At 41.3% G+C, this 17,702-nt stretch overlaps 3 protein-coding genes across 3 annotated transcripts; 2 read left to right on the forward strand and 1 right to left on the reverse strand.

Annotated features, from left to right (window-relative positions):
- Nucleotides 1-85: 85 nt before the first annotated feature.
- On the reverse strand, nucleotides 86-4,915 carry LOC128730505 (bleomycin hydrolase). The gene is made up of 6 exons (XM_053823554.1): nucleotides 4,643-4,915; nucleotides 2,205-2,362; nucleotides 1,742-2,125; nucleotides 1,190-1,665; nucleotides 974-1,107; nucleotides 86-771 (listed from the first exon to the last, which is right to left on the reverse strand). The coding sequence occupies exons 1-6, from the start codon at nucleotides 4,650-4,652 to the stop codon at nucleotides 569-571; spliced, it is 1,365 nt and encodes a 454-aa protein (XP_053679529.1). The 5' UTR covers nucleotides 4,653-4,915; the 3' UTR covers nucleotides 86-568.
- A 3,518-nt stretch (nucleotides 4,916-8,433) lies between these two features.
- Nucleotides 8,434-10,142, forward strand: LOC128720528 (GPI mannosyltransferase 2). The gene has a single exon (XM_053814202.1). It carries the CDS (start codon nucleotides 8,466-8,468, stop codon nucleotides 10,140-10,142), a length of 1,677 nt encoding a protein of 558 aa, XP_053670177.1. The 5' UTR covers nucleotides 8,434-8,465.
- Nucleotides 10,143-12,466: 2,324 nt separating this feature from the next.
- LOC128732202 (probable ATP-dependent RNA helicase DHX34) lies at nucleotides 12,467-16,384 on the forward strand. The gene is made up of 5 exons (XM_053825376.1): nucleotides 12,467-14,470; nucleotides 14,553-15,134; nucleotides 15,204-15,615; nucleotides 15,678-15,978; nucleotides 16,063-16,384. Exons 1-5 carry the CDS (start codon nucleotides 12,467-12,469, stop codon nucleotides 16,382-16,384), a joined length of 3,621 nt encoding a protein of 1,206 aa, XP_053681351.1.
- Nucleotides 16,385-17,702: the final 1,318 nt, after the last annotated feature.

The following is a 17,702-nucleotide window of genomic DNA, read 5'->3' on the forward strand; positions in this document are numbered from 1 at the left end:
CGAAATAAAAAAATCTCCCGAAATCCTGTGAAAACGCGTGATCAAATAAAAATGTAGTGCATACAAAATTCGATCTCTGTGATAAGTTTGTTTGAAATATATTGCTAGTTCTATTTCTCCTTTTTCTGTATAAAAAGTAATAATTCTTGTTATTATTCACATATCGCTCTCTTATGCATCTTCACATTCGAACCATTATTCGTTGCGATTTATCTCTAAGTTATTTGTATAGCCGATTAATTCGATTTGTATAGCGGCGGCAGCAGTCATCGCATTCGCAATGTCACACATACTTCTTTCGTGCCAATTGCAGTAGAAACCGTCTCTCGTTGCAGCAACAGCGTCAGTAGCAGCAATAATCGCGCGTGAATATATATCTACAAGCTGCGGCATTACGTAAAACGTTTGAATGCTTCGTGAATATTGATAGCAAATGATTGTTTCCAGAAGGGAAATATGCCTCCCATAGTATGCACCCGAGGAGATCCGTGATGACACCCAATTTTGGCGCCATTGGCATGAAGGGTTTCTTTCATTACTGCATCTTCATCGCTACTAGTGTGTCACCTTACTTCGCTAGGGTGCCCATGGGATCCCATGCAGGTAGCACTATTGGTGGGAGATCGAATACGTCCAGCACATCCTGACTTACTATGCTGCGGTCCACTACCACTTCGAAAACAAATTCCTTGAACCATTCGGCCGTCATTACAAGATAACCCTTTTCGCCACGATCTTCACCCCAGGAATTCTCTACCCGGAACTTTGTCGGTTTTTGACTATTAGGCTACAAGAAAAAAATGGAGATGCGAAAAGTCTTAAACACGAGACTACGCAGGTCTATGATGTGTAATGAACAATCCTTTCGAAATGATACGTGCAAAGCCCACCCAAAACAAAAAATTAAGGAAAAGCAATCATGATCAAAGAGTAACAAAAAATTTAAAAAATATCCAAAATAAAAAGAAGAAATAAAGATAACTTACGTCAACACAAACTCCAGTAAACACCATGGCATGAGTCATCATCGATTCACCGTACAGCAGTCGATCGGCTTTATCCATAGTAGTTTGAATGTCTACTCCAAAAACTAACTTGAAGTCATGTCTGCAATCAATTCGAATAAGAATCAGATGCACGATTGGATTACTTACACAATCTTTTTTCATATCACCACCACAATACTTACATGTCCAAATCTTCAATTCCTTGTTTACCGGCGAATCGCTTGTTAACTTCACACCCAAACCAGACAGGTTCGCCAAGTTTGAGCGCTTTCGTTACTAAATTAAGCAACAATTCGACCGGCTGATTGTTGTACAGGACCGGCCTACCTCCGATCACGTTTCCCAGGCAGTCGACCGTGTAGGAGCGACCATAGAGATTGGAAGAACGTGGATCCGTCACCAGACAAACCTTGTCGTTTACGTTGAAGTACGGCTTGACGTACTTATTGTAGAAGTCAGTCGCGCTGATCGGACCGATATTATGATACTTTTTTGTTTTATCATAATACTCCCAGGTGAACTTTTCTGGTGGAATGCCAAGGCAAATACCGACGATGTTATACACCTCGTTCATCTGTTTCTTCATACGGTCGTCCACTTCACTATCCGATGCACCGTTAGCAATAAGCTTGCGCAGATCTTTTGCGTACTCGCGCAGCTGACAATAAATGAAATAGAAAACAACTCTATGAACACACAAGAAAAGCCAAACACTTAATTTCGTATCACCCTACCTTGCTTTTTAAGACTGAGTTCATCCGTGTGCTCGCCTCGCAGCTATAACTCTCAGGGAAGCACTTTTTAGGCATTAGTCCATGCTTGTTGATCAAATTAACGAGCATATCCCACTGGCCGCCGTCGCAAGTCGGGTCTGACAACAAAAAGGACACTAAGCGGCCATCAACTGGCTCACCGCGCTTAGCAGTGTCTACGATGTTGTTCAAAAAATAATTCGCACGTTCGATCTTGTCCCAGTAAAACAAATATGCTTGCGAGAACTCGAACTCATCTAAATTATACTGCTTGATAAACGGAATGCGTATGCAGTTCAGTGCTGCAAACAACCAGCAACGGCCAGAACTTTTCTGGTTTGTCAGCGGCTTGCCTTCATTTTCGATCTGAGAAAAAAAAGAATACGGTCCATGGTTACAATATATATATTTTGTTCTACAGACGTCATTAAGCAACACTACCAACCTTGTAAGTGAACACATGCTGCGTGTTTTCCAGCGATCTCCGAGATAAACACGCATCGAACGGATCTATCCGAGTGCACACGTTCTGCGCAAGAACGTTCTTTTGACAGTCGTAGAAATCGGCACGACACTTTTCGAAGAATCCATCCTGGAGAGGTGCTGCAAAGTGGGAAACCGAAGTGAAATTTTACATTAAACTGATACTTAAATGTAACATATTGTTCCATTCTACCCCGATGACAGCACATTTTCAGAATTACCGACAACATGGCGATGAAATCCGTTACTCTCTCTCTCTCGGCTCGCCAGAGTCTTGTGCGATCTAATGGTTAACGGAAAACCTTTTTTTCCAGCTGTTCAAGTAACCAAATCAGTTCGTCAACCTTTTTTTCATGGGGAGTGCCATAGTTAGGTTTGCTCCCATCAACGACAGCTACCATCAACATCCTATTGTTGATAAGAAGCGCAACCAAACGACCACGATTAGAATAGCACTGTTTGCTTGTCGAACTGATCAAGGAGGAAGTGGACCTTAGGAGAAAGCCAAGACAAAGATCGCGCATGGTTCAGCTGATACCAATGGCTCAAAATTATTCTTATCAGGACCAAGGTCAGTGATGAAAAAATATCTCGGCATGACACTATGTTTCAAAAAATTTTACTTAGTCAAACATTTTGTCAATATCGAAATAAAAACTACTCATAAACAAATATCATTTTCGAAACAATAATTTTAGTTTTAATTTCTATCATAAAGGACACAATAAAAAATTAATGGTTTAACAATCTCCATCTCTGGGAGCTTAACAAAACTTTGCTCATACAAATTACAAGCAATATGAAAAATAACAACTCCTCACGTGGTAGGATAATAAAACGAAAGCCATTAATTTTTATCTATGAAAAAAATCACTGAGACGAAGTAACATAATGTACATATAACGTAAAAATCATTTGTGTTTTTCGCTAAAATATAATTAACTTCAAAGCGAAACAGAGAAATTGAAAAAATTCTCTTAACAGAAAGAAAATGCCTTACAGTATTGTATTTTCAGTTGGTGTGGTCACAAAATAATGTAGAAAATGTTGAGTACTACTTGATTTTCCTTTGTTCTACAGCCAACTTGGCTCATTCCTTTGTGTCATAAGTAAAATTAAACAAATATCGAGCAAGATACGGGCGATGATAAGATTATTTTCATAAATCTACGTCCAACCCAACTCATACCTAGTCCATGAAACGTCTTAATAACCTGCTACTTTTCTCTGTTCACTATTGCTTGTTGTTTTTACTCCTTTGTTCATACTTTGCTCTCAACAATACCCATGCACCTCAGGGCATATGTATTGCATTGGGGTTTATGAAGATCCCTCTCAAAAAATGCGAAGACCGAGATGATCTCCATTTTAACCACACGTTTGAACACATTGCGCCTTATTCCCATCGCCATCGTTCATCGCCCTCGCGTTACTCTTTCTCTCATTCTTTTCCATTCACCTATCAACGATTGCCGTTGCTGACCTAGATATGGTGCGTACTTCTCACAGTGAAAGCGAAATCATCTCTTCTTTACCCACAAACACTGCAACCGGAAACCCAATGAACTTTCCGATACGGTCTTCCACTGCACAATGCAACTAGCCTTTCCCTCAGCAAGATCCGTGGGATGGCCATGTTGATTTCTTTATGTGAGCGGAATTAAACCAGCCCATCTCACATCAAGAGGAGATGGTTCAACGTTTCGATTGGCGTGTTATTCGCTTTTCGTTCGCTACTGGTATCCTCTGGGTTTCTCCTGGGCTGCATTCCAACCTTCCCTTCAGATCTTTGATTCATGCCACGTAGAGCCGTCTGTTTACTGTTTGTTTGGCCAGCGCTCACGATCAAGACGCTTCAAATGGCAGCCAAATAAAATCACACATAAGCTGTAAGCCATGCACTGGCATATTAGCCATACATTATCCAGTTAAGTTGCATATACGAAAACGCAATGACACGAAACTGTCTCTCAGTATGTTCCTTGCATCTTAGGCTTCCAAATCTTTAATTAGATCATTTTACTTTGGCTGTCCCGGGCACTACAAACGCAGCGGTAATTTCAAAAGGGGATGTCGATCGAGAAGCCGCTTAGTAGTGGTGCAAGGCTAATCCTCGTTGGAGCATTAGGGCGAAAACCAGTGCAGCGACGCGAACCGGCAGACGGCACGCATAATAGGCAATCGGGTACACGTGCATTATATAATTAAGCACTGATAGCTCAAGAAGCCTCTAAGCCGTCTAGGCGAGGAGATTAAAGAAAAGTCGAAGAAAGCATACACGCCCACATGTACACACGGGAAGGGAATAAACAGATGAAACACAAAGGAAAAGTAGAGCGCTGTTTTTGCTACTAAAAACGAATGACGAAACAGGAAATTCTTGCAGAACATTTCTCTTACATGGAAACATTTTGGCTTGCTTGCTGTCCGCTTGCTATGTTTTCCTTTGATGCGTTGCGTTCGCTGCGTCAGGCACTTCCTATTGCGGTGGCGTATCTCCCGTTTGGTTGTACTTCAAATGCGATTCTGGTCGGAACTTTTCTATGCAAACCAACACTTTCAGCAGCGTGTGACCGTGGCTGTTTTTCTATTCGTTTCCCTACACCGCCCTTGGTTACAGTGCGGATTGGTGGTAAGCTGCTCCGATTGTGTGATACGACGGATGGAGGCAAGCTGGCGCGACTTGGCTTCTGGTGTTTTTTTGTCTTTCCTTCACTGATTGCAAGCGGGATTAATGGACACACACTTCATCACGGGTAGCGATATTTCGATGCCACTTTCTCCGCGATTCAATCGGTAAGTAACGCGCTATAAAGCACGCCAAATAGAAGATAGCTTTGCAATTTTTACAACTATCTTTCTCTCAGGCAGACTCTAACACTACCGATTAAGCACGGGATGGTATATTTGCGGCAGAATTTGCAGGTTGCGAGTTTATACTATACAGCACTTCGAAATGGAGCTAACTCTCCGCTACGGCATCTACTAAATGGACGACGATCCGACCAAACGCATATACAGTTACACAGTATAGCTTTCCTTTACCATCTTACGTTGCGTGCTATATTTTCCGAATGATACTCTCTTTCACGCCAGTAGAAATCAAGCGATAATAGACATCTCTGTTTCCGTCTTGCTCTGTTGTTCAGCACTGAACCTCTCATTTCACTTTTGACATGTAAACAAAATGATGCGATCACCTTCATGAATCAATTTTCCATGAGCTCATCTGTCAGATCGACGGTAAAAATTAAATATTGACGGTTAGAAAGTTAGAAAGAAAATAAGTATAGCTTCATTTAGCATCATTTTTATAAAACTATCTATGTAGGTATATTCGTTAAGGAAAACTCAGCACTTTGTAAATTGCGTGTAGATACATGGTGAATATTGATTTGATATAACTATTGATATAACATCCGAAGACCCCTTTGCAGATGACTAAATATTTTCAATATAGAAAATATTACAAAATGAAATTACTGAGCACATAACATTTAACTGGACTCGCCGAAAAAATTAACGCAATACTGTTAAATTTAAAACAAATTGATTTCATATGTGAGTTCTTTGTTTTATGTTATCATATTGCTTACTACTTGTTTATCATCCGGATTACAAGCATATCATTAATCTCAATAAATCTTCAGCGATAAATTTCATCAAGATTTTTTATCACAATGTCAATAACACCAAATTTCTACTCGCTAAGTTGACTAAAGATATATGATCATAAATCCTCCGCAAATGTGGCCTATATTAGATTATTTATCACTTTTTGAAATCAATATAAATCCCATGGAATTAAACAGGACAGTTATACGTACCATTAGGTAATCCATTGCCGGTTGCCTGGATTTTTAATATCTACTTGTACACTCCGTCGTATAATATTGATTTCATTTTCTTGATTCATTTGTATCACTTCTTCTTCCTGTTGATCTATGCTAGCTCCACTTGTAAATTCTCGTACTAGCTGCTCGTAACCTTTTTCAATTGGGACTCGAGATTGCTCATCCGGAGATGAAGAATCGTTCAGCAGCGTTTCAGGGGGTTCATTAAGTATTTCTACCTGATTTAATGTATCTAATTCGCTGCTGTTTACAATGAGTCCGTTAAAGCTAGTGAAACCATATTCTCCCTCACATACCGATGATATTCTTGAGTCGCTTGCAAGTGAACCTTCATCGTATTCCTCTTCTACATCAAATGTGATAATACTGTCTATGAATCTTTCTCCTATGTTGATTTCCACGTCTTCCACATCGGACGACAGCAGCGTTATTCCAATTCGTGGCCTTTTGCCATAATCACTTTTTTCGTCTATAATCTCCATAGTATTGTTCGCACTGTTACGTTTCAACTGCTGCTTTCGTTCATCTCGTAGTAATTGTTCTAGTTCATCTCCCACCGCATCCGTCGGTTGCACCAACGCCACAGGTCGCACCTCGGGCAAGTTGAGTGTGGGAGTAGCTATAGGAAGCAAATTGCGGCATTCTCCGTTGAAGCAATCTGGTGCAAAGTGACGACGACAAATGCGAGAGCTCTTGAACACCGTCATCGGATCCATTCGCAACAATTTCGGATTCTTGACGAGTGTGAGCCATCGTCGAAAGCGATTCGATTCCCGTACTGGATGCGGAAATATATGAAATGATATTCGACCTAGCGTCTTTTGGGCGTTGAATCTGCCGTAAGGGCAACCGATCACAGCACAATGCCACATTGACTCGGAAATTATCTACGATGAACTCATAATGCGAAAAAAAATTCGTTGTGCTACGCTTCAAGTAAAGATACGATGTAACTGAATCAAAACAAAGCACCCAGTAAGGAAACGTCATAATGTAACATCAAACAACAACCCCAAATGTCATAAGCATTGAAACATGTTGTTAAATGGCATTATTTGTTGACGGTACTGATTTTTCCTCTTTTAAAAGAAATAAATTCAAACTAATTCCTCCCAACAAATTGTTATGCGAAGATATAGAATATCCACTTCGTATCAAATCTGGAACACTGATTATGTGATTTAGTTGTAAACATATGAACAAAGTTATGACGTTTATATTGTTCAGTGTTGTGCATTGATTCGCCTTCATCGTGCGCTATTGGTTAACATCGATCATAATTCAACAAAATAAAAGGCAAAGTTAAAAATCTTCCACTCGATTGGATTGCAAATACTTCTAATAAACTATTGAATGTTAAAAGGTTAAAATCTTATACGAATCCTGCTAATGCATTTCTTGGCAAAGCAAGTTAAACAAACTCAACTAAACTCAAATTCAGCGGTCTGTTTCCGGCGCATATCATCGATAAGAATTACACTTCTTTGTACCAGTTAACTATAGAAGTTCTGTTTCCTGCGTTTGGTGTTTCGTAAGTAATTTAAATACCTATCGTATCATTTTGACTAAAAAAACCTGTCTCCTCAACGAACGAACATCTGTGATTCGGACATGCGGTTTCAATGAAAAACCTGTACTATGAACGCGTGCGCGTATCTTCGCCAGAACCTAGAGCTCCGGAAAATGTTCATTTTTACCACAATACTCCATTCGAAAGCAAGATGTAGCAAAATGTATGAGTGTATGATGTAAAATTTAATTTTAAATGCAGATACCGAACCAGATGCACAAATACAACGAAAAGAAAATCTTCTTGCTCTGGTTTTTCGGTGGGTCTAGTTAACTTTGATAATACTATTTGTTTGTTTTAAGGACACATCAAGCTTTTGTTTTGCTCGCGTGATTCGTAGGCTGAGGTGCTTCGAGAAAGTCGAATACACCGTCGTAGCAGACGAGACACGCGCACTATTGCGCGTGGTTCAGCAGTTTCAGTCAGATTTCCCGGGGAAAAGAAGAAAGATTTTGTATCAGAATTTTCCGCCCGTAACATTGTGAGACTTTTTCCGTTAGTTGCGGTGCGGTGGGCTGTTTGGGCTGAGCACCAAATGTATGTGTTCGTGTAGATTAGTTTCTATAAATTAGTTTTTTGTTCTTAAACCTGATTACAATTTCTTTCTTCTTTTCCTTCCCCAGGGTCGACGGGTGCGAGGATTTTTTCTATTGACAATTTTTACAAAGATTTCCAATTCTGTGGTATTTGTTGCCAACCAAATGCTGAACCGATAACATCGCCCGATACCGATAGAGGTACCATTACGACTCGATACTTTTATGTGCAACTGCTTTAAACGCTCAAATTCAGTTTGAAAATGCGATTGGAATGCAACGGCGGAAGCAGTGGCAGTTCGCCAAGGCGACGAATGAACGTACTAGACAACGGAAAAAATCACGGAAATCATTATGCGCGTCATAATCAACAGCAGAACCATTCGAGGATGCACCAGGGAACTGCATATGATACGAATGATAAGGATACGACAAATATGACCGAACTGCCTCCTTCTAGCGGGTCATTTCTACACATATCCGTCACCATGCTGGCCCTCGGTAGCCGTCTGTTCGTGATAGTGTTGCAGATTGTCGCGAATCTTATGCTACCGGATCACGATGCAAACGTGTTTGTTGCACCGCGTGATGAAGAAGCCCCCGAGCGGCCTTTAGATGCTATAGTACGTTTTACGCTCGGCGGGTTGGATCGCTGGGATGGGCAGTACTTCTTACACATCGCCGAGCACGGCTACACGTACGAAAATACTCTGGCGTTTTTCCCACTGTTTCCTTTTATCCTGAAAATCGTGAGCAGCGCACTAAGCAGCTACGATGTGATCACGTTCGTTAGCTATCGCGAGCTTTCCCTGCTGCTGGCAGTGCTGCTGAATTTAGTGTGTTTCACTGGTGCTGCAAAGGCATTGTACCGGCTGAGTAAGCTTGTACTCGGCAATCAGAAGAAGGCAGAAATCGCTGTACTGCTGTTTTGCTTCAATCCGGCTTCGATCTTTTTTACCGCCCCGTACACCGAGAGCTTGTACGCCTGGCTTTCGTTCGTCGTAATGCATCAGTGTATAGAGGACGTGACATCGATATTTCTCACTATACCGCTCAGTCTCTCAATCTTGTGTCGCTCGAATGGGATGTTTAACATCGGTTTCGTGTTATATTTTGCCATGCGGCGCGTCGTAGCCCAGTACAACTTTCACAACGTCATCTGCATCTGCTCCCGCCTTTTCTCGATGCTGATCATCGTTCTCTTTCATTATGGCATTGCCCAAGTGTACAATTACTATCTGTTTTGCTTTGTGCAAAAGTTCAACTTTCCGGAACACGTGCGAGAGTATGCGGTCACTCACGGGCTCGTGCTGGCGGGTAACAAAACAGAAGATTCGTCTCCTTGGTGCAACAATTTAGTACCATTGTCGTACTCGTTCGTGCAGAGTCATTACTGGAACGTTGGCTTTCTGCGGTACTACGAACTAAAGCAGTTGCCGAATTTTCTCCTTGCCCTTCCGGCCGTTTATCTAACGATCAGTAATTCCTATCGCTATCTGTGCGAGCACTGGGACTACGCCCTTCGGTTAGGGCTGTTTCGACTGACTAAGAAGCAACATAAAACTATGCGCGTTTATGATCGATTCGCGCTTGTTTTCGTCGTCCACGCACTAATCCTTGCCGTCTTCTCTCTGCTATTTGTGCACGTACAAGTTACTACACGGCTCCTGTGCGCTGCCAGTCCCGTTCTTTACTGGTACACGGCGGATTACTTTACCGGCGAGCGCGCATTTATCAAACGGCAAGTCATCAGGAAGCTCTCCAAGCAAGTGAAAGACGGCGAAGAAAATAGTTGCACGCATGTCCCAAATCATGTTGATTTGAGCGATCTGCTCGACTTTCATTGGATGAACTGGTGCCAGCAAGCCATCCTAATCTATTTTCTCGGATACACCATAATTGGTACGATCCTGTTCAGCAATTTTTATCCCTGGACCTAGTTTTTGAAACTCGCGAGCGATTGTTAAACTTGGCATAAAATCCCTCTACAAATCCATACCTATATATTAATTTGCTCTGCCATTTAACTCAAACTATTTTGTCCAACCAAAATGGTTGGCAACCAAACTTATTCTCCACATTAGGATTACACTTATCTTGTGCCTTTTCGCTCTACAATATATGTATATGCCAACAAAAACAAAATGAAATTTCTATTCGTAATACTAAGAACAGATGGTTAAACCAGCTGCCCCTGCTGTTTTTAAAAGCCATAGCGTGGTTGTCGAATAAACCAACGTTCTATTATGCTGTCTGTTTTGCTCGTTATTTATGGACTTGTTCAATATGCCAAATTATCACTTAAAGTAATTGAAAACACGTACATCGAGAAAATGCTATCGATTATTTTAGTTCTATTGAACTTCAGACGAGCACCATCGTCGGTTGGTTAGAATGGAGTTGCATTGAACGGAGGTAAACCATCGGTTGTATGCAAAATACGCTTATAGCTGGAAACTTTTGAGTGATTGTTTTCTTGAACAAATAATTATTTATCAAACGCCTTGCATTACCACCGATATAACAGAGCCATGCGCAATTCCGTTAAGAGCTAAGAACAGATAGCAAACAACTGGTAGCGTCATGATAAATGTTAACGCTTCAACGTAACGCGTGGATCAATGCGAAATTCCTTCGCACTCGCTAAGAAGTAACAAGAATAGTCAATCGGGCAGAGCTAATATATACAACTAAAATATACTTATCTATGTACCTATAGATAAAAAAGAGATGTTCGAATCGAGTCATATACTTATCATGGTTTACCATCACTTAAGAATTATACAAAGCAACACGAGCGGACCTTATTGTAAAAAACCCGTGTCATACGATGCCATGTTTTGCATACATTTGCAATAACCGCAAGTCAACCGATGACCTACATGGTGAAGCTCCTCTCTAAATAAACGCATTGATTCATAAGATTAACGTTAAATCTTAAATAATATATACACCTATCAAAACGAAAACAATCAACAAAAACAAACTTTCTTGTTATAGAACTAGGCAATCGAGCGAACTTAATATATTGTGAATCGCAATGATGTGACAAAAGTCTTCTGTAGAATTAGTATGATTCAAGTCATTGTTGTCGTTTATACAAATTCGACTAATATATATATATAAGGACAAAAACGGGAAGATGCAATAGAACCAATAATACAAAACAGGAGCACCGCAGTTATACACTTTACCAAACACTACTAGTCCGAGTGAAATCTACCTAAAGTTAGTGATTAGTTAATAGTGATAAAGCAAACGTTTATTAATAATAATTAAATTGAATGAAAAGAACATTATCGTTAACATAATTATTAATGCGCCGGTGATGAATTCAACAATTGCACATTAATCAAAACAACTCAATTTAAATGAAAAAGTTTAAAATTCTCAACAAGCATAAAAACGGTAAAATAAATGTCTTATTAAAGTATATTTGACGACGCACACACTTAGTTGTCGCGCCTTAATAAAAAATGTAAAAGATTTTAACTACAAAACTCTTAAACAAATTAAAACGAGTTCAATTATACATGCAAACGATGGAACAAACAGACAGCAACCGATTAGAAGGATGGAAAAGGAGTGAGGATAGCTACAATTTGACTAAATTATTCACTTGATACAAGTTAGCTTCACATTGTTCAACATATGTACCATTTTATTCGAATTACGAATAGTACGACATTTGCAAATTTTTCAGAGAGCGATAAGTTTTCGATTTGAAAATAGCGATTCGTAGCATTATGGTTCTATCCAGCCGAAACTAATCAAACGTAGAAGAACAGGACAGTAAACTTCCACTCAAGTAAATTACATTCTTTAATTCATTTAGCAACTTGTAGCGAAGATCTTGAGAAATTATAGAATTTAATTTGAAACCGTTTGTATGTTCAGTCAACAAGCAAGCAGACGAAACCAAATACGGTAATACTATTCTAGTCATTAAGTTTGACACTTGTTGTACTCACTGGTAAAACCTGCGCTAACATTAAAAATTAAAGGCTGAAGGTATGTTAGCGAGATTTTCAACTCTATGAATACAAGTGTTTCACATTAGTTCGACCAGTTAGACAATACCTTCTTTCGATGTTGGACTATTTCTGACAAATAATTGAAATAAACTGTTCCTCGATCGACTACACTATTTTTTGTATCCGAGTCGTTAATTTTTAGTTTTTATCTAATCTACGTATTCAAGAACAAAAGCAAAAGAACATAACTTTGAGTAATATTTTTATTATTTTTTAAGGTTTCGCGCAAAATGAGTTACGGCACCGATAATCACCGTTCGAGAGATCATTCGCAAAGGAAGGATCGCTCCCGTTCCCGGAGTCCTTCGGCTCGTGAGGAAAAAATCAACAAAAAGTTTGTCCTCAAGCATGCAATATCGCCAGAAGAAACGAATTTAATCAATTTTTCCTTTTTGGACCACAAAACCGATCTAAATCGAGTGTTACGAGGCTACTGTTTGCGAGATCAACTCGTGGAGAATGTAAACGATTTCTGGCTGTTCGTTAATAAATACGAATCGTTATTGAAGCGCACCGGTCAGCCCATTCTTCCGGTGCCATCGAATGAAGGCAAACGTGAACAAAACAGTTTTAGCGGAACGATTCCTTCGGAGTACAACAAAGTGTTTGGGTGCAGCATATCATTGCGATTGCCATTGGAGGAAATGTTGGGCCGCATGAGGGGTAGTGGTACCAGTGTACTGACACGTACACAACTTCTTCAGCTGCTGCAAATCGTAACGCATTACTTGGATTTTCGGCAGCGAGAAAAATTCAACAAATTACGCAAATTGCGCCAAGCACAAGCGAACCTACCGGTGGCAAAACATCGCGAAGAAATTGTCGAAGCGGTTCGTAATGAGCGTGTTGTCGTTCTAGCTGGCGATACGGGATGCGGAAAATCCACCCAAGTACCGCAGTACCTGTATAGGGCCGGCTATGAGCGGATTGCGTGTACACAACCACGTCGTATCGCTTGTATTTCGCTATCAAAACGTGTCGCCCACGAGCTGTTGGCCGAATACCGAACTGAGGTCGGCTACCAGATCAGGTTCGAGCGCAGTAAAAATACAAACACAAGGATACTCTTCATCACCGAAGGGCTATTACTAAGGCAGCTGGCTAGCGAGGACTGTCTCGAGCAGTACTCGGTCATCATCCTGGACGAAGTGCACGAGCGGCATCTGCACGGAGACTTTCTGCTCGGGATTGCCAAGTGTCTTATACGAGCCCGTCCCAATCTGAAGCTCGTACTCATGTCGGCAACGATCAACATAAAGCTGTTTGCAGATTACTTTTCCGAAGAAGAAGCTCGCATTATCGAGGTGCCCGGTCGACTGTTTCCGATTAAGTTGCACTATATGCCCCAACTCCAGGACGTTCCAATGGCGGCTGCTAGTGGATCGGGTGCAAGTAAGCGCACCCGGAGCGACCGGCTCAGTCCAGAACCGTATATACAGATACTTCAACTAATAGACCAAAAGTACCCACCGACGGAGAAAGGCGACGTTTTGATCTTTCTTAGTGGTCTCAACGAAATTACGGCTATCGTCGATGCCGCGCGAGAGTACAACGAGAAAAACAAGAACTGGATCATCCTGCCGCTTCATAGTACACTGTCGATCGCCGAGCAGGATAAGGTGTTCGACTATGCACCGGACGGTATGCGGAAGTGCATCGTGTCGACAAACATAGCCGAGACGTCGGTTACAATCGATGGCATCCGATTCGTGGTGGACAGCGGAAAGGTGAAGGAAATGAGCTACGACCCCACCACGAAAATGCAACGGCTGAAAGAGTTCTGGATATCGAAGGCATCCGCCGAGCAGCGGAAAGGACGTGCCGGTAGAACGGGACCAGGCATCTGCTATCGGCTGTACGCTGAAAAACAATTCTACGACTTTGATGCTTACAGTACGGCTGAGATACTGAAGGTGCCGTTGGAATCGCTGCTCTTACAAATGATATCGATGGGATTACCGAATGCACGATTGTTTCCCTTCGTTGAACCGCCGCCGATGGATAACATTGAAAATGCGATCGTCAGTCTGAAAGAAAGCGAGGCTTTAACCGAGGACGAGAAGCTGACTTCGCTTGGTAAGGCGCTGGCAAAGATACCGGTCGACATCAGCATCGGCAAGATGTTGCTGATGGGTTGCGTGTTCCAGCAACTTCAACCGGTGTTAACATTGGCCGCCGCCTTGAGCGTACAATCTCCGTTTACCAATCGAGCATACAGAGATCCTGAATGTGAGGTTGGACTAATGAACGACTTATGAGGCTTATCAGGCTTATGAGAATTATCTAACGTGCACTTTTGTTTTGTTTGTTTTTCAGAGAGCACGAAAATCGCTCGAATCTGATCATGGCGATCCGATCACATTGCTAAACGCTTATAAGGAATGGCTTGAGATTAAGCAGCATCGATCCGATTACGGACGGAAAGACGATCGACATGGCGAGAACTCGAAGATTTGGTGCCGTCGCCGAGGATTGGAAGAACAACGGTTCTACGAGATTACAAAGCTACGCAATCAGTTCCAAGATCTTTTACAGGACTGTGGCTTGATGGAAACGCAAAACACTGAGCATTTGTCCAGTGCGGAGCGTGCTATTCGCAACGGAGAACTGCGGCAGTTGAAGGAATTGCGGAAAGCTCATCGCATGGAGGCGCCCCGTAAGCGAAAGCTCCTCAAATCCGACCCGTGGGGGCTGGCTGGTGATGGCGAGGACATGGATGACGATAAGGTAGACATACGAGATGTAGAGTTTCGGTTAAGCCACGACTCATCTAAGCTGCAAAATCTCGTCTCCGGAGCCACTGCCTGTAGCTATCGGGATTTGATGACACTTAAGCTGATTCTGGTCAGTGGGCTTTACCCCCAGGTGGCTATTGCGGACGAGTTTAACTATTGCAAGGTAATGCTCAGCTGACTGGTTCCAACTTTTTGGGATAATATCACTTCTTTTCTTCGTTTCTCTCTCTAGAATCTTTCCGAACAATTTTTTCACACTCGCTCGAAACCGTACGTTTCATTGCATCCTTTGAGTTTCTTTGGGAACAACGCCCAGCTGTTGCAGCTAACGGATGGTGAAATCGAAGACAAGCCGATCGGATTCAAATCACGGCAACCGCTTAGCTCCCGACACCAGATCGTGTGTTATCTGACGCTTCTAGAGACAAATAAATCCTACTTAACCAACACCCTTCGCATGCCAGCCGCCCAAACGCTGCTACTCTTTGCGCATACTATCGAAACAAATGAAACCTTCTCTCGGATCGTATGCGATTCGTGGTTGTGCTTGGACTTTCCAGCACCAGAAAGTGGTCAGGCATTATTGCTTAAGGCAACCAAACTGAGGCGATTGTGGAATCGATTGTTAACAGAAAAACTGAAATGTAATAGATTCGATACTGCGCCTAATCATTTTTGAAGTTATTAATTAATTTTCATATTACAGCCTTAACTGTGACGGTGGATGGCGAATTGACAAAGCCAGAGCGAAACGTGTCAATTGAGCAGATGAACCAGGAGCTGTGGTCAAGTTTGGCCCAGTTTATGAACACAGAGCTATGCTACACCATAAAAAAATTACTTCCAGCTGATCTAAAATCCCTATACAAAGGACCTCAGCTGGAAGTGGAAGGTGATGAGCAGTGTATGGAGCTTCCTATCCCTAATCCATTCGCGGAGGACTTTCAACCGTTGTACAACGAAACGAAGGGCGGAGTTCACTTGACAGAAAACCTCACATATGGATGGTAAGTTATATAGATATAAATAGTGTATAAACAACGTTGGTGAACTAGATAGCAACAAGCTGACTTTTTTTTAAACTATTGTAGCATTGTTGAAACCGATTGGAGTCTCCAAATGTACAATGACATACTTGAAGAAGACTGGGTGTGCTCCAATTGTGAGGCATCGTACCGTTTGACTGGGTTGCAGAAACTACAGCATGCGGTTAATTGTAAACCTGTAATTCCTGAGGAAACAAGCACCATAGAACAACCAACAGGTGAAGACAGTACGTCGAGGAAACTCAACGTGACACACTACGATTGTTCGATCTGTCGTAAAAAACTGATGTTGAGCGCTATTGATGTGCTGAAACACAAGAAAAACTGTAACAAACAAGTGAAACAGGAACCAGAAGAGAAGTTTTAGAAGAGAGACATACTCATCAAAGCCGTCAAATTCCATTAATTAATCCAAACTTCCATAAAATACAATATGTTCCAAAGAAACCATGACGATAAATGTATATTATACATTTGTATTTATTCCTGTCTATAGATAATATTTGGCTTTTACATTGATTTCGTTCAAACTGCAGCTCGAAACTACACCGTCGCGTTGCTTACAAATAGTGATTACTAAATATTCAAAATCTCTACTTATCCCAGTAGGATTACGAAGCACTCGGAGGCTCCCAGCAAAGGTATCTGGTGTTCTGGTAACTAGCGAACATAGATCGAACGATTGATTGATACAAATCCTGCGTCTGATGTTTCACAATGTTGATTTCTAAAACCCAGATCAATTTTGAGGAATCGTTTTTTGGACGAAACCGCCACAACCGCCAAGATACAATGTAACTGCACGCCTCGCGTAATCGGAACACACTGTTTACTTCTAATGATTTTGTTGGATTTAAAAGTTTTCGATCATGTTTTTTTGCACAATACGAAACACTATTTGGCACTGTGTAAGACATACGAATTCTCTGTTATAGGAACGCACATTGATTGCACGGCCCTTGCGTTTATTCATCCCGCGTGAATGCGTTGCATGTGCTACTGGTGGTAACTTACCGTGCATCATCAAGCAAGCATATCGAAGAAGCGCATTTGGATTATTCTTTGTAGGTCTATCTGTCACGTTGTCTACTGATACTATTTTCGTTAACAACCTACCATAAGTGCACTGCAGCGTCGCTACTGTAAGTAGTTCAAACGCCTACCGACGTGGACATCATTATCATGTAAGCTTCGTGTGATTTTGGTTGATACGCTGCGCAATTTTTCTAAAATGTCGTGCTTCGCAACACACGTTCGAACTATTATCAACTCTCTACTGTTACTTATTTTCCAAGTAACGCTCTATCGCTTCTCCTTTACAATTGGCACAATATCAGAACATCGATTGCATTAAAAAGCTTTTCTATTCGGTTATCATTTTTTGTTTGCTACGAATACGATTTAGCAATTCCGATAGCATTGTTGGGTATAGTTCTGTTTCAACTGTTCTGGTATTTTTTTTTTCATCACAAATCTATCATATTCGATTTAGGTAATGTAGATTCATATGGTCCAGAAACAAGGGACACAAAATAAAACGAACATGTGTGTTAGATCGATATAACAGAATGTGCAAGAGCGATCTTTCTCCGTATTTACCCTTTCGAAGTTTGCAGATTTCGTTGGTAGCACACCAACGAAATTGTGTTGATTATGCATCGTTTCGAGACAGGATTTGTTCAGGA

The sequence above is a fragment of the Anopheles nili genome, chromosome 2 (assembly GCF_943737925.1).
Source record: "Anopheles nili chromosome 2, idAnoNiliSN_F5_01, whole genome shotgun sequence".
In the NCBI taxonomy this organism is placed as follows: Eukaryota; Metazoa; Arthropoda; class Insecta; order Diptera; family Culicidae; genus Anopheles; species Anopheles nili.

Excerpts from the sequence above, each read along its gene's own strand:
- LOC128730505 (XM_053823554.1), bottom strand. Across the intron at positions 1,108-1,189 it reads GGAATTGAAGATTTGGACAT|ACATGACTTCAAGTTAGTTT; the intron begins GTAAGTATTGTG and ends AATTGATTGCAG. Across the intron at positions 772-973 it reads TGTTGACGTAAGTTATCTTT|CGACAAAGTTCCGGGTAGAG; the intron begins ATTTCTTCTTTT and ends ATAGTCAAAAAC.
- LOC128720528 (XM_053814202.1), top strand. The coding sequence starts at position 8,466 with ATGCGATTGGAATGCAACGGCGGAAGCAGTGGCAGTTCGCCAAGGCGA.
- LOC128732202 (XM_053825376.1), top strand. The coding sequence starts at position 12,467 with ATGAGTTACGGCACCGATAATCACCGTTCGAGAGATCATTCGCAAAGG. Across the intron at positions 15,135-15,203 it reads ACGAGTTTAACTATTGCAAG|AATCTTTCCGAACAATTTTT; the intron begins GTAATGCTCAGC and ends TTCTCTCTCTAG. Across the intron at positions 15,979-16,062 it reads GAAAACCTCACATATGGATG|CATTGTTGAAACCGATTGGA; the intron begins GTAAGTTATATA and ends AAACTATTGTAG.